The sequence below is a fragment of the Triticum urartu genome, chromosome 7A (assembly GCF_056163025.1).
Source record: "Triticum urartu cultivar PI428250 chromosome 7A, HENAU_Tu73, whole genome shotgun sequence".
NCBI classification, from domain to species: domain Eukaryota; kingdom Viridiplantae; phylum Streptophyta; class Magnoliopsida; order Poales; family Poaceae; genus Triticum; species Triticum urartu.
Window position 1 is genome coordinate 553,778,637 of NC_141879.1, and position 12,682 is coordinate 553,791,318.

A 12,682-nucleotide genomic window follows, 5' to 3' on the forward strand; every position below is an offset into this window, starting at 1 on the left:
GTCACTTCATTTTTTTTACAATCCTACCTAGTTAAGGTCTAATTATCTAGGATTGTAAAAAACATATGAAGTGGTGATTTTGGGAGAAGCTGGGGAGGGGGGCGATTTTGGTAGAATCGCCCAAAAGAACTGGCCCTGAGTGACAGGGCCAGGCCCGGGGAGGAAGAAGATACTGACTTATCATCGCTTAATTGTGCTGACAAAAGCCCGGAAAACAGAAAAAGTAAGGCCTCTTTTGGTTCATAGGATAAGATTATCATAGGAATAGGAATCTTATAGGAAATGAGATGACATATATCTCAAATCCTATGAGTAGGAATAGGAAACAAGATGTCATTTGGTTGACACCAAAGAAATTTTTCCATCAAGTCTAGGCTTTTTTTTTTCATTTTTTACGAAATATGGAGGATAGGAACCAATCCTATGTAGAAATAGGAATCCGTTCCTATGAACCAAAAGGCTTTAAATTTTTTTTTATAAAAATCCTATCTTCTAAAATTTATATGAAATTCCTTTAAACCAAATGAGGCCTGAAAAGAGCCGAGGGGCTCCCTCGGTTTCTCAGCTACTCCGGCGGTCCGGCCAAACCGAGCCCGCTTCTCCCCCTCGGTCTCATCGAAAACCCCTCGTCCCCTCCCTATTACTCTCCCTCCCACCTGCTCTCCCCGCCGCTCCAGAATCGCCGCCACCTTGCTGCGCTCACCAACAGCACGCGCGCCCCCCAGATCCCCCCCTCACGCATTCCGCCTTCTACCGAGGTAAGCCACCGCCTCCCGCCTCACCTCCGCCCCCGATCCACGGAACCCCGCCTGTTGCCCTGCGCCGCCTGCCGGCTGGTTTCGCCCGAGGAGATCCTCCGGCCCGGCACGAGCTGCGAGCCGGTCCGCCGTTTCCGGCCGGCGTCGCTGATTCTGGCCGTGCCTTTATCCTTGTCGCGAGATCCTTTCTTGCTGTGATGAATTTGTGGTGTTCTGACTGAACAGGCTCGTAGCTGCCAGCACGGACGATGGCCCCTTGCGCAACTGCCGGCGTGCAGATGCTGGCCGCGCGCCCCTGCGTCTCGGCCTCCCAGAGCATGCTCGCCTCGAGGGCGGCCGTCTCACGGATCGACCTGGCGCTCGGCGCTGGTAGCTTCGCGAGCTGCCCCAGAATCTCCTGCTCCAGGTCTCTTGGTTCTTCCCGGAGCGGCGCCGTCGCCGTAAGAGCGGTGTCAGGAGAACGTAGCTCTTCCGGGCTGCCCATCGATCTTAGAGGTGAGCAGTGTCGGGAATGGTGGCAATTATGTTCTGGTACTTCTATGCATGTAAAGAAAAATTATGTAATTCGACATCACATCTTGTTGTGATTCTGTTTCGGTTTTATTGGATCGTGAGATAATCATACAGATTTAGTGTACTACTAGTAGTTAATATCATTCACCTTTTAGTATATGCTGCTCCCCTTTCTAAACACAGTCAGGTTCATGCATACCACTTCAACTGATTGCTGAAATTCCATCCTTGATTCATTATAAGTTTATGACGCATAGGGGATCGTATTCGCTTACTTTGGAGTTTAGCGACTTAGGTGTGTATGTGATATATTTGAACCTTCTATTGAGATTAATTCGTTATAGTCCTGATTCCTGGAAAACTACAATTCTCTTATCGGCAACAACTGAAAAGTGGGTTTCCTGGGGACTGTATTTTATCGCTTGTTTGCCAAAACGGTGAAAAAGAAGCCATGTTGCTCTAAATCACATTACCTGAAAGCTGGCATTCAGCTTACTACCCCAGGGTACTTCAAAAGTTTATCAAAAAAATTGGGGGAGGTTTCATTGTACCTACTAATCAGTAACCTCATGTAGTTTTATTTGCATGAATTGCTGACACTATGAAAATTACGTAAATAGGTTTAGAGGAGGTCCATTTATATTACTGTTTTGAGATTACGAATATGTAATGGTGCTCGTGTTCTCGCACTAAAAAAACTAAGGAAGTGTGTAACTCATTATTCAGAAAACTGGATTTGATAGATAGCATAAAGCCTTCTCATTACTATATTTTTTTCTCATCATGCTGTGATCTTTCAGGGAAAAGGGCATTTATTGCTGGGGTTGCTGATGATAACGGCTATGGCTGGGCAATTGCGAAGGCTCTTGCCGCAGCTGGTGCTGAAATTCTTGTTGGTACATGGGTGCCTGTATGTTGATCTGACCCTTGTGTCCATCATTCTGGAAGCTTTTGTTGATGGATTGTCTCATGGATGATTGTACCTTTGACAGGCACTTAACATATTTGAGACAAGCCTGAGGCGGGGAAAATTTGACGAATCACGGAAGTCTGTACTATAGCTCTGGAAGTCTGGATAGTTATTTCTAGTTTTAGTCGGTGCACCACATATTTCTAAACACTTATCTTTTTACAGTTGACTAATTTGCTGTTGGTACAGGCTACCTGATGGATCTCTTATGGAGATTGTTAAAGTCTACCCACTGGATGCTGTCTATGATTCACCGGAGGATGTTCCTGAAGATGTAATGCTCTATTTTTGTGTATGTCCTTGTTTGTTTTTCACTATGGCTTTCTGATGAACATTGTATTTCACTATGTTAGGTCAAAACAAACAAAAGGTATGCAGGATCGTCAAATTGGACTGTGAAGGTATGTCTATGAAACCATCTCCATCATATATGACTACCTAATTTTTGAATTTGCTTCAAAACAACATCATGCACAATATTGTTATGTGTTAAGGTTAGTCGTGTAACAATGAGTGCATGTTAGGATTACAAGGGACACAATTATAACCATCTCTACTATATCACATAAACTTTACCCCTTCCAAACTCAACGTGGTTGCATGTGCCTTGAATTTGAGGTGGTAACGGTAGTAACATATAAGTGGTATTTTTAGTGGTAGGTCATCCTTGTGGCAATATATATTAGCCCTATGGGCCTCATTGCAAAGCATGTTCCACTTCTGGTGTCTCTCCCAATTTAACAAATACGATCTGTTCTGCAACAGCTTGAGTTGGACTAATATATGAATCTGCTCACTTGACAGGAAGCTGCCGAATTAGTTAAGAAGGAATATGGCAGCATTGACATTCTTGTGCATTCTCTTGCTAATGGTCCTGAGGTAGCCTCTCCGTATTTTTTTACATTTATGTTTGCACACGCACATGCATGACATCGTACTCAATATTTTTGTAGCACCTTCACTGAAAAACCACCTAACTTTATGCTTGAAGGTTACAAAACCTTTGCTGGAAACCTCAAGAAGTGGGTATCTTGCTGCAATTTCGGCATCCAGTTACTCCTTTGTTTCTTTACTTAAGCACTTCCTTCCTATCATGAATCCAGGTAATGCACATCCCTTCAGTACTATGCTAGTATTCATATAGTTATCTTTCATACTGTATTTTTCCCTGGCCAAATCCACTACCGCTCGATTTAATTTGAGACCTTTTCATGCTTTATTTTTGTTTCAAATTTGGATCTACCTTCTAGCATGAATCTCAATGCAAATGCCAACCTCTGTGATACAACTTATAGTCCACATGAGATGTTGGCATAAAATACACTTTTCTAGGATCAAACCTTCTTTTCCTGCATGCGGTCTCATTTTAGCTTTAGTTTGCATGTGAATCATGGTGGAGATGTTGTTTGGCTCTTATAACATGTCACATTTGCATGGAACTTCTAAGTGGACATCAGTACTGAAAAGTTCTTTCACCATTTATTAACTCTGCCCAGCTTAATAAAATAATGTGTTCTTGGACAGAACCTCATAGCCATTATATTTTCACCGCCTCATGGGTTAAAATATTTTGCAGGTGGTGCTAGTATCTCGCTAACATACATTGCATCTGAAAGGACAATCCCTGGGTAAATATTTCTTGAAGATCTATGGAGATAAGCTAATTTTCAAGCTATTTTTGCTTGTTATTAATTTGATGGTTTTTTGCTTATAGATATGGCGGTGGCATGAGCTCAGCTAAAGCAGCTCTTGAGAGTGATACAAAAGTAGGATTATCTCTGCAATACTAAAGCACATTTTTGAACATGAGGTCTTTGTTTTGCATGATTAATACTATTTTTGACTTTTTTCCAAATTTATGTAGGTACTTGCTTTTGAAGCTGGACGCAAAGGCAAAATCCGAGTTAACACCATATCTGCAGGTATCCTTTTTCAGAAGAAACACGGTTTCTGACAGCTAACTTATCTTGGAGGAAACCTAGCATAATAAACGAGTGCACTTAAATTGCATTTTGTACAATTTAGTTACTATCTAAGCAATCAATCACTATTTTCTTGGATGTTTGCTCAAGTCATTTAAACATGTCATAGTTACATTACTCGTCCATGGTAATCTGCTTTGTTTAGCTGTTAAACAGTTTGGCAGCACTTGGAAGTGTATCAAATTTGCTTCATTGTGATTTCTTGGATGCATATGTAGGTCCTCTGGGAAGCAGAGCAGCCAAGGCAATTGGATTCATTGAGAAGATGATCGAGTACTCTTATGTCAATGCACCATTGCAGAAGGAGCTTCTGGCAGGTTAATGATTTTTGTCTACATATAACTCACCGACTCCTTCCCTTGTTTTATTTCCACAAAGACATGCAACTTTTTTCTAAGAAATGATATCTTATAAGAATGTTGGCATGTTGAACAGATGAAGTCGGGAACACGGCAGCATTCCTGGTGTCTCCTTTGGCTTCTGCCATCACTGGATCGACTGTTTACGTCGACAACGGACTGAACACCATGGGTCTTGCGGTTGACAGCCCCACAGTATCTTCGTTGTTGTGATTCTAGTAGGCGGACCTATTTTTCCCGATTCACCGCGGCTTGATTGTTGAATAAGGAGCTTAGTTAGTTAGTACTGTAAGAGGCTCTTGCTAAGAGCCGAGGGCAGGAGAAAAAAGAGAAGGGGGTGGCTGTTGAAAATGACTTTTTAAGCAGTCCAGTACCTCCTCTTTGGCCCATTTCTAATGTTATCTCAAATGTTGTTGTTGCTGATACTGTGTTCAGTGTGGCTGGTTGGTGCCTCGACAAACTGTGTTATATATATACATCAGAAATTGTGTTCAAGAAATAAAGCAGGTATGGTTGGATGGTTGGGATCGTACTATATGAGATCTTTGCGCCGTATGGATGAGACAGGATTAACCCTGCACAAGCACAGAATCACGCTCTCTTGAACTCTGTTTTGTACATGTACTGATTGGGTTAGATCAAAGGTCAATGCTGATTGGGTTAGAGAAAGAGAGAAGTGCATATTACACCCCTCAACTCTAGCCCTAGTTTAATATACAACCCCCAACTTCAAAATCGTTTAATCTGCAACCTCCAACTCTTAAAACTGGCCAAAATTCAACCCTCCCCTTCCCTTGACCGGGTTTGACCCATTGATTTGATGAACAGTAAGTTCGGAAAAAAAAATGAAAATTCAGAAAAATAAAATTTCAGAAAGCATTTTTTGCCTCCGGATGAACAGTATTTCAAAAAAAATTGGGAACGGAATTTTTAAAAAATAAATTCGACTTTTCACCAGTGAACAATATTAAAAATTCAGTTTTTTTTACATGTACCCGGAGGTAATAAATTGGAAACAAAATTCACCGGGATTTGTTTTTTGAATTACTGTAAACAACGTGAACAGTATTCAAAAAAGTAAAAAAATCAGGAAAAATCATTTTTTCACTGCGTGAAAAGTGACCGAGGGAAAATTTTCGTTCCAAAAGTTCGAACTTGTTTTGAATTACTGTTCGCACGGTGGAAAAGTCGAAATTATTTTTAAAATTTTGTTCCCAACTATTTTTTGAATTTACATTTTTTTATTTTTATTTTTCTGAATTTTTCATTTTTTTCAAATTTACTGTTCATCAGTCAATGGGTCAGACCCAGTCAAAACCGGTCAAGGGAAGAGGAGGGTTGAATTTTGGTCGGTTTTAAGAGTTGGAGGTTGCAGATTAGACGGTTTTAGAGTTGGAGGTTGTATATTAGACTAGGGCTAGAGTTGAGGAGTGTAATATGCACTTCTCTCTTAGAGAAATGGCAATGTTATTGCTGTCCTTTGGATAAATTGAGCAATGCAAGTTTGTAACAATTCTGTGGTCCAGGAACATAAGAAAAAGAATAAGAGATACTACCAATCTATGACTGCAATCAAATGGGAGGTTCATTTGGGCTATGCTAGGCGCCGGGCTAGAGGACTCGACCGGGTGCTCCTCTTGCCCGACCGGCCGTCTCCCAGGACATCTGATCCCACTTATGTGTAAAATTTAGAGCATCCAATTGTTTTTTTTTAAGTTAGAGCATCCAATTGTTGCAACATGAAATTCCACTTGCAATATTTTACTGTGTGTACACAATGTCGTTGCAATGTTTTCTCCGTGTTCCGTGAAAAAACGTGCACAAAACATTGTTAGGTTTCAAGCATGTATATGCAATAAAGCATTCTACGTATGCAACAAATCCCCATCATTTCAATAAGAGATAATTGCATATTCATCTCTCAACTATTGTTGTAGTGTAGATTTTCTCTCTCTCTATTAATTTATTGTGATCCTCACCCTAAATCAAACTGCCAATGCCAGGTAAAACTGGTCCTCGGTAGCCATCAATCTCAATGAAAACATGATCTTGATCTGACGTAGCTAGGTGAAGGCCTTATGGTGTATGTGAGTGTTTTATCTGTCATCCCGATGACACGTAAGAGTATACAGAGCCCATTTAATTTAAGTCGACCACCCCCCTCTCTGTGTCCCCAAAAATTCCTTTCCCATGAACACTATTGGTGTTGGCAGCAAACCATACGTCCATACTACTACTGTGGTGCCACTGCTAGCAGCGGCAAAAACTAAAGTCTAGCAGTAGTTGTGGTGCCATCGCTAGCGGCGGCAAAAACTAAAGTCTAGCAGTAGTTGTGGTGCCACCGCTAGCGGCGGCAAAAACTAAAGTCCACCATAGGTCTAAAGAAGTTGTCTAGAACTCTAATACCCTACTTGGATTGATTGTAATTTGTGTGTGCTCCCCGTTATTTAGTTCAAAATTGACATAATTGACATTACTTATTTGCCCATTTGGGTTAACACCGCAAACAATTATTACCATCTAATCCATATGCCGTAAGCCTCCTCTTAAAACTTTCTTTGTTGTTGGTATCAACATGAATTGTTGATCTTATGCTACTATCTTTTACTTAGTAGCACATGATTTTACCAGACATATCACAAGAAAACACCTTAGTCTGCACATAGTACTTATACTAGAAGCATGTCGCGCGCTTCGCTGCGCCGAGTCCTCCCTCACACCTTCACTTGGGCAACGCTCAGTTGCACAAGTGAAGAAAACTATGGACATAGCCAACACATATCAAATAATCTTGTTCTTCTTTGCTCCTGTAGTTGCTGGCCTACAACAACACCTAGTTTGTGACCCAGGTAAACAGAGTTATTCATCACCAAACGGTGTCAGGTATGTGTACTATATGCGGGATGGAGGATGAAAGTACTTTCCATGCCCTTGTGTCTTGCCCAAAGGTGCGTGCGTTTCGTTTTGCTATGAGAGAAGAGTGGAATATTCCTGCCGAGGAGCTTTTCAGATTTACGGGGCCAGACTGGATGTTTATTCTGCTTGATCAATTGGGGTCGCCAGAACGTGATCAAGTTTTATTCATGCTTTGGAGAGCTTGGCATCTCAGAAATGATATGATCTTTGGGAAGGGGAAAGAATCCTTACGTGCTTCTGTCACTTTTGTGGGAAATTACTGAAAATCTTTCACAAATGTCAAAAACTGTGCGCAAGTTGACTTAAGCATCAAAGGTAAGGGGGTGATTGATAATGGGAGGTACATCACACCAATCGCGAAGGCTCATCGTAATTGGGAACCACCGGACCAAGGGTATATTAAGATAAACGTTGATGCTAGTTTTGTGGAGAGCATGAGATCTGCCAACATTGGGATAATTGCCAGGAATCACCTTGGCTAAGTCCTGATTTCCTCATGGGATTTTATCGGGTCGTGCACTTGTGTGGATGAAGCAGAATTTCGTGCGGCGCTTGCTGGGTTATATATTGGTATTACATTCCATAGTCCTGTTATTTTGGAGACTGACAGCACGACTGTTGCTTTTTCTCTGGCAAAAGATTCTTTTGACAGGTCTCCTTTTGTGGACCTGAAAAAGGAGGCGATGAGTGTCTCAAACCTCATTACGGATTTCAAGATAGTGAAGATTGACAGGCAGGAAAATAGGGTGGCGCATGAGATTGCTAAATTTTGTTTTGATAGTAGGTCAGACGGTGTTTTATGTAATAGTGTTCCGCCCTGCGTGGCTAGATTTGTAATGAACGATTGTAAGAATTTTGTTATTTCTGATTAATATATGGGGGTTTTCAAAAAAAAGTTCTGATAAGAATTAGGAGATGAAATCTTGGTAATAGAAATGAAATGAAATGACTTAACAAGATTCCCAAGCTTAAATTATCAGTCGCAAGCAACTATTTGAACAAATTACACCAAGAAACCCGGACTAAGCCTTTATCAGGGAAATCTGACTGGTTTTGTTACCTTACCAAAGGTGAAAAACCTCCAAATTAATTGAAACAACATGATTTGTTAGATGGAAGGAAAGAAAGAAAGACAAACATACATCCATAGAATCACATGAAGTGCAAGCAGAATAAATAGGAAAGCGTGACATTGATAAATTAAGAGGGACAGATGCAAGCATACCAACAACAACAGAAACCAAATATAAGATTTAATCAAGTGATTGGCATGAGAATCGCCTACAATACGTAGGAAGCAACTTGAACGGGTGAATTAGGAGCGCTCGATCAGTTGCGTCACATGTTTGCATTTTATCAAACACATGCCATGTAGGAAATACATGTAGCTAAATATATAAAAGAATGGGGAATAGAAAGACAACCGAGAAAGGCCACACGCGCTCGTCACTACTGTTCTTTGTTTTGCTGGCAACAAACTAAAGCACTTCCCCACCGACAATCTTGGCCCACACACCCCAATCGCTTACCAAGAGGGCTCACCGAGTGGCAAATCCCTCCATACGACCCAGCATGAGGACCAGGTAAAAATTGAGACACAATGCAAAATCAACAACTTCAATTGATTGTGAGGCCTTAAAACTTAGGGAGCATAGTAATATACAAGATGTATTTAAGATGTACATTAGACATTTGCAAAGTACGACACTAGCATTTTGGAGACCCTAGTGCAAACTGAATACAATGGGCGAACCACTATATAGAGAAAAATGAGCACCTCCACGGGCATATATTATATACCATGAAAGTCGTAATAAAAGCATAAACATTGGAAAATGTAATTTTTGGTAGCAAATAAGGTCTTAACCAACTTTCACTCTCACAAAGTGCCTAGGAGCACGTGCTAGAGCTGACTCTTCACCAAGAGTCCGCTTACATTCTCTCTTCTCTTTTCTTTCCTCCAACTAAGCAAGAATATACTTATAGCCAGCTGACTCAGCTATATTGTACTTGCTCTAATGGGTTTAATAGTGTGGTGTCGGGGACGGGGTGGGGGCAGGACCAGAGCCCCCCCCCCCCCCGCCCCCGCCCCGCCCCCTAAAGTATTCATGGTTGGCATAGTAAGGGATTCATCCAAAAAAAGTCATATTTTTCAGTACTATACTTATGTGTGTAGATGTATTGTGACCTTGTTTGAGTTGGGCCCTAAGCCATCATTCTTCTTGTCATGGTCTAGAGTTGTCTATGAAGGTTGTAGAATTAGTTCAGACCATAGCTCCTTGACAATGGTCCACATGTTTTGCGGACTACCAATTTAACCAGCATGCTTGCTCGGCTTGTTGCACATACTTAGCTCTCCTTAATAGTGTCACTTTTCAGAGTTTTCTTCTAACAATGCCATCACCTACGTGTTGTGGATGCCCTTGCAGCCAATGGTCAAGTTACACAAGGATGTTCAATTAAAAAATCCTCCACAACAAAATTTCTTAGTATTTCTTCCAAAGTTGGGGCTGCCCTTTGGCATTCACATAGCTCCGCCATTGATAGCGGTATCGACCAAAACATTCATGGAATCCTCTGTGGCAACATTTATATGCTCTTGCACCATCTGTACTCGTATGGAAGTAAGTCTGGAATAGATCTTACCAAGTACGCATAATATCTTGACAAGCGAACATTTGTGGTCTTGCGATCATTAGTGGGAGGGTTGTGTTGTGGGATTCTTAACTAAAAATGCTTGTGATGTTGTGCCATTTTAGTATTACCTCTGCCATACATATGCCATTGCAAGTACAGAGTAAGTTGCTGTAATTTTATAGGCTTTTAGGCAAAAAGGTTGCACCATGCCTTGCTATCCCGATGATGTTACTTAGGATCTCTAGGATGACCGTTTTCATAGGTGTATATACTGCATAGCAAGAAAGCCATCATAAGGGCATAAAAATAAAAAATATAATTGTCAGAAAATAAGGTATTAGTACACCATGTGTATGTGATTATAGGATCAATAATGATTACAAGATACATGTACTCCAACATAAACAACTATCGGAGAAGCATTTTGTGGTGTTGTGAGGGCCAGAGCCCCCTTCCATAACATAAGGTGGGGAGAGATGCCAAGCCCCTTAATCCTAACTTTACAGAGAATTGATTAGTCCTAAAGTTTGTGTTAAAGGGTAAGTACCCCCAATTCGTTTGTTTGCCATTATCACCCAAACATCATTACTACGGGCATACCCCCCCTCCTTTGCCGTGAACCATCCAGAGAGATCAACCTTTTGGTTTAACCAAGCCAAACATTTTTGAGTCATCCATGGACTTTGGTTTAACCAAGCCGAATGATTGGATGGCTGTTAGGATGTAAAAGGTCTGAGCTATTGTTTTTATTCCTATGAAATGTGAAGGATGTGAATCAATCCTATATAGGACTAGGAATCCGTTTCTAAAAAACAACGGGCTCTAAAATAGAGGTCTACTGTTCACCTCCACACACAAATAGGTATTGTCCTAGAATATGCACATTAAAATTATTTACCTTTGATCAATAATCCTTTTACAATAATTTAGATTGTACATAATAAGAATATAAATATCAGTTTTGCTAAAGCACATCTAGATGTGCCATAAGTATTGCACATCTAAGTCCTATATTATTGATTTTACATTAAGATTCGTGTGAATATTTTCTTTTTTTCTTTTCCTTTTTGTGCTTGATTCACTCACTTAGATGTGCCCTAGACACACCCTATAAATGTTGGTATACTATCTGGAAAGGTACGCTTGCCATACTATATGTTTTTCAGATTTTACAAATATAATGCAGTACAAACTTGCGGTCAAAATTGTGTCATGGACACTATGTCAGTGTCCAAAACAACAATTCTTTGTGACTTTAGGACTAACCAATCCTAGCGTAGTCAGGTACCATCAACAAAGTCATTTTTTATTAGTGTTGGTGTTATATTTCGCAAAATATTTTTAAATAATATTATAATGTGTTTATGTATGTAGATATATTGCTTTTTTTTACACAATACAAACACAATGCTCACATATATGCGCATACAATCAACTTTACGAACCTATGCACGCACACCCTACCCCTATGAGCACCTCCCCACAAACGCTTGTCGACGGGAATGTCTCCTTTCACTGAAGGCACATCGCCGGAAGGTCTAAAATAAATCCAGGAAAATGCGACCTCCAGTGCCAAGTGTATGATTTAAACCCTGGTGGGTTGATTCCACCACAAGGAACCTAACCATCTAAGTGAAGGAAATATGCCCTAGAGGCAATAATAAAGTTATTATTTATTTCCTTATATCATGATAAATGTTTATTATTCATGCTAGAATTGTATTAACCGGAAACATAATACATGTGTGAATACATAGACAAACAGAGTGTCACTAGTATGCCTCTACTTGACTAGCTCGTTAATCAAAGATGGTTATGTTTCCTAACCATGAACAAAGAGTTGTTATTTGATTAACGAGGTCACATCATTAGTTGAATGATCTGATTGACATGACCCATTCCATTAGCTTAGCACTCGATCGTTTAGTATGTTGCTATTGCTTTCTTCATGACTTATACATGTTCCTATAACTATGAGATTATGCAACTCCCGTTTACCGGAGGAACACTTTGGGTACTACCAAACGTCACAACGTAACTGGGTGATTATAAAGGAGTACTACAGGTGTCTCCAAAGGTACATGTTGGGTTGGCGTATTTCGAGATTAGGTTTTGTCACTCCGATTGTCGGAGAGGTATCTCTGGGCCCTCTCGGTAATACACAAAGCCTTGCAAGCATTGTAACTAAGATGTTAGTTGTGAGATGATGTATTACGGAACGAGTAAAGAGACTTGCCGGTAACGAGATTGAACTAGGTATTGGATACCGACGATCGAATCTCAGGCAAGTAACATACCAATGACAAAGGGAACGACGTATGTTGTTATACGGTCTGACCGATAAAGATCTTCGTAGAATATGTAGGAGCCAATATGGGCATCCAGGTCCCGCTATTGGTTATTGACCGGAGACGTGTCTCGGTCATGTCTACATTGTTCTCGAACCCGTAGGGTCCGCACGCTTAAGGTTACGATGACAGTCATATTATGAGTTTATGCATTTTGATGTACCGAAGGTTGTTCGGAGTCCCGGATGTGATCATGGAC

General features: G+C 40.7%; 1 protein-coding gene across 1 annotated transcript; it reads left to right on the forward strand.

The window, feature by feature from the left end:
* The first annotated feature begins 594 nt into the window (after positions 1–594).
* On the forward strand, positions 595–5,117 carry LOC125521786 (enoyl-[acyl-carrier-protein] reductase [NADH] 1, chloroplastic). Its single transcript, XM_048686848.2, has 13 exons — positions 595–758; positions 984–1,253; positions 2,072–2,181; positions 2,264–2,319; positions 2,431–2,515; positions 2,595–2,642; positions 3,046–3,120; positions 3,233–3,344; positions 3,818–3,869; positions 3,956–4,007; positions 4,106–4,163; positions 4,442–4,540; positions 4,659–5,117. Exons 2-13 carry the CDS (start codon positions 1,007–1,009, stop codon positions 4,793–4,795), a joined length of 1,131 nt encoding a protein of 376 aa, XP_048542805.1. The 5' UTR covers positions 595–758; positions 984–1,006; the 3' UTR covers positions 4,796–5,117.
* The last annotated feature ends 7,565 nt before the right edge of the window (positions 5,118–12,682 follow it).

Coding starts and splice junctions, on each gene's coding strand:
- LOC125521786 (XM_048686848.2), top strand. CDS start 1,007: ATGGCCCCTTGCGCAACTGCCGGCGTGCAGATGCTGGCCGCGCGCCCC. Junction 1,254..2,071: donor GCTGCCCATCGATCTTAGAG/GTGAGCAGTGTC, acceptor GTGATCTTTCAG/GGAAAAGGGCATTTATTGCT. Junction 4,008..4,105: donor CTCTTGAGAGTGATACAAAA/GTAGGATTATCT, acceptor AAATTTATGTAG/GTACTTGCTTTTGAAGCTGG.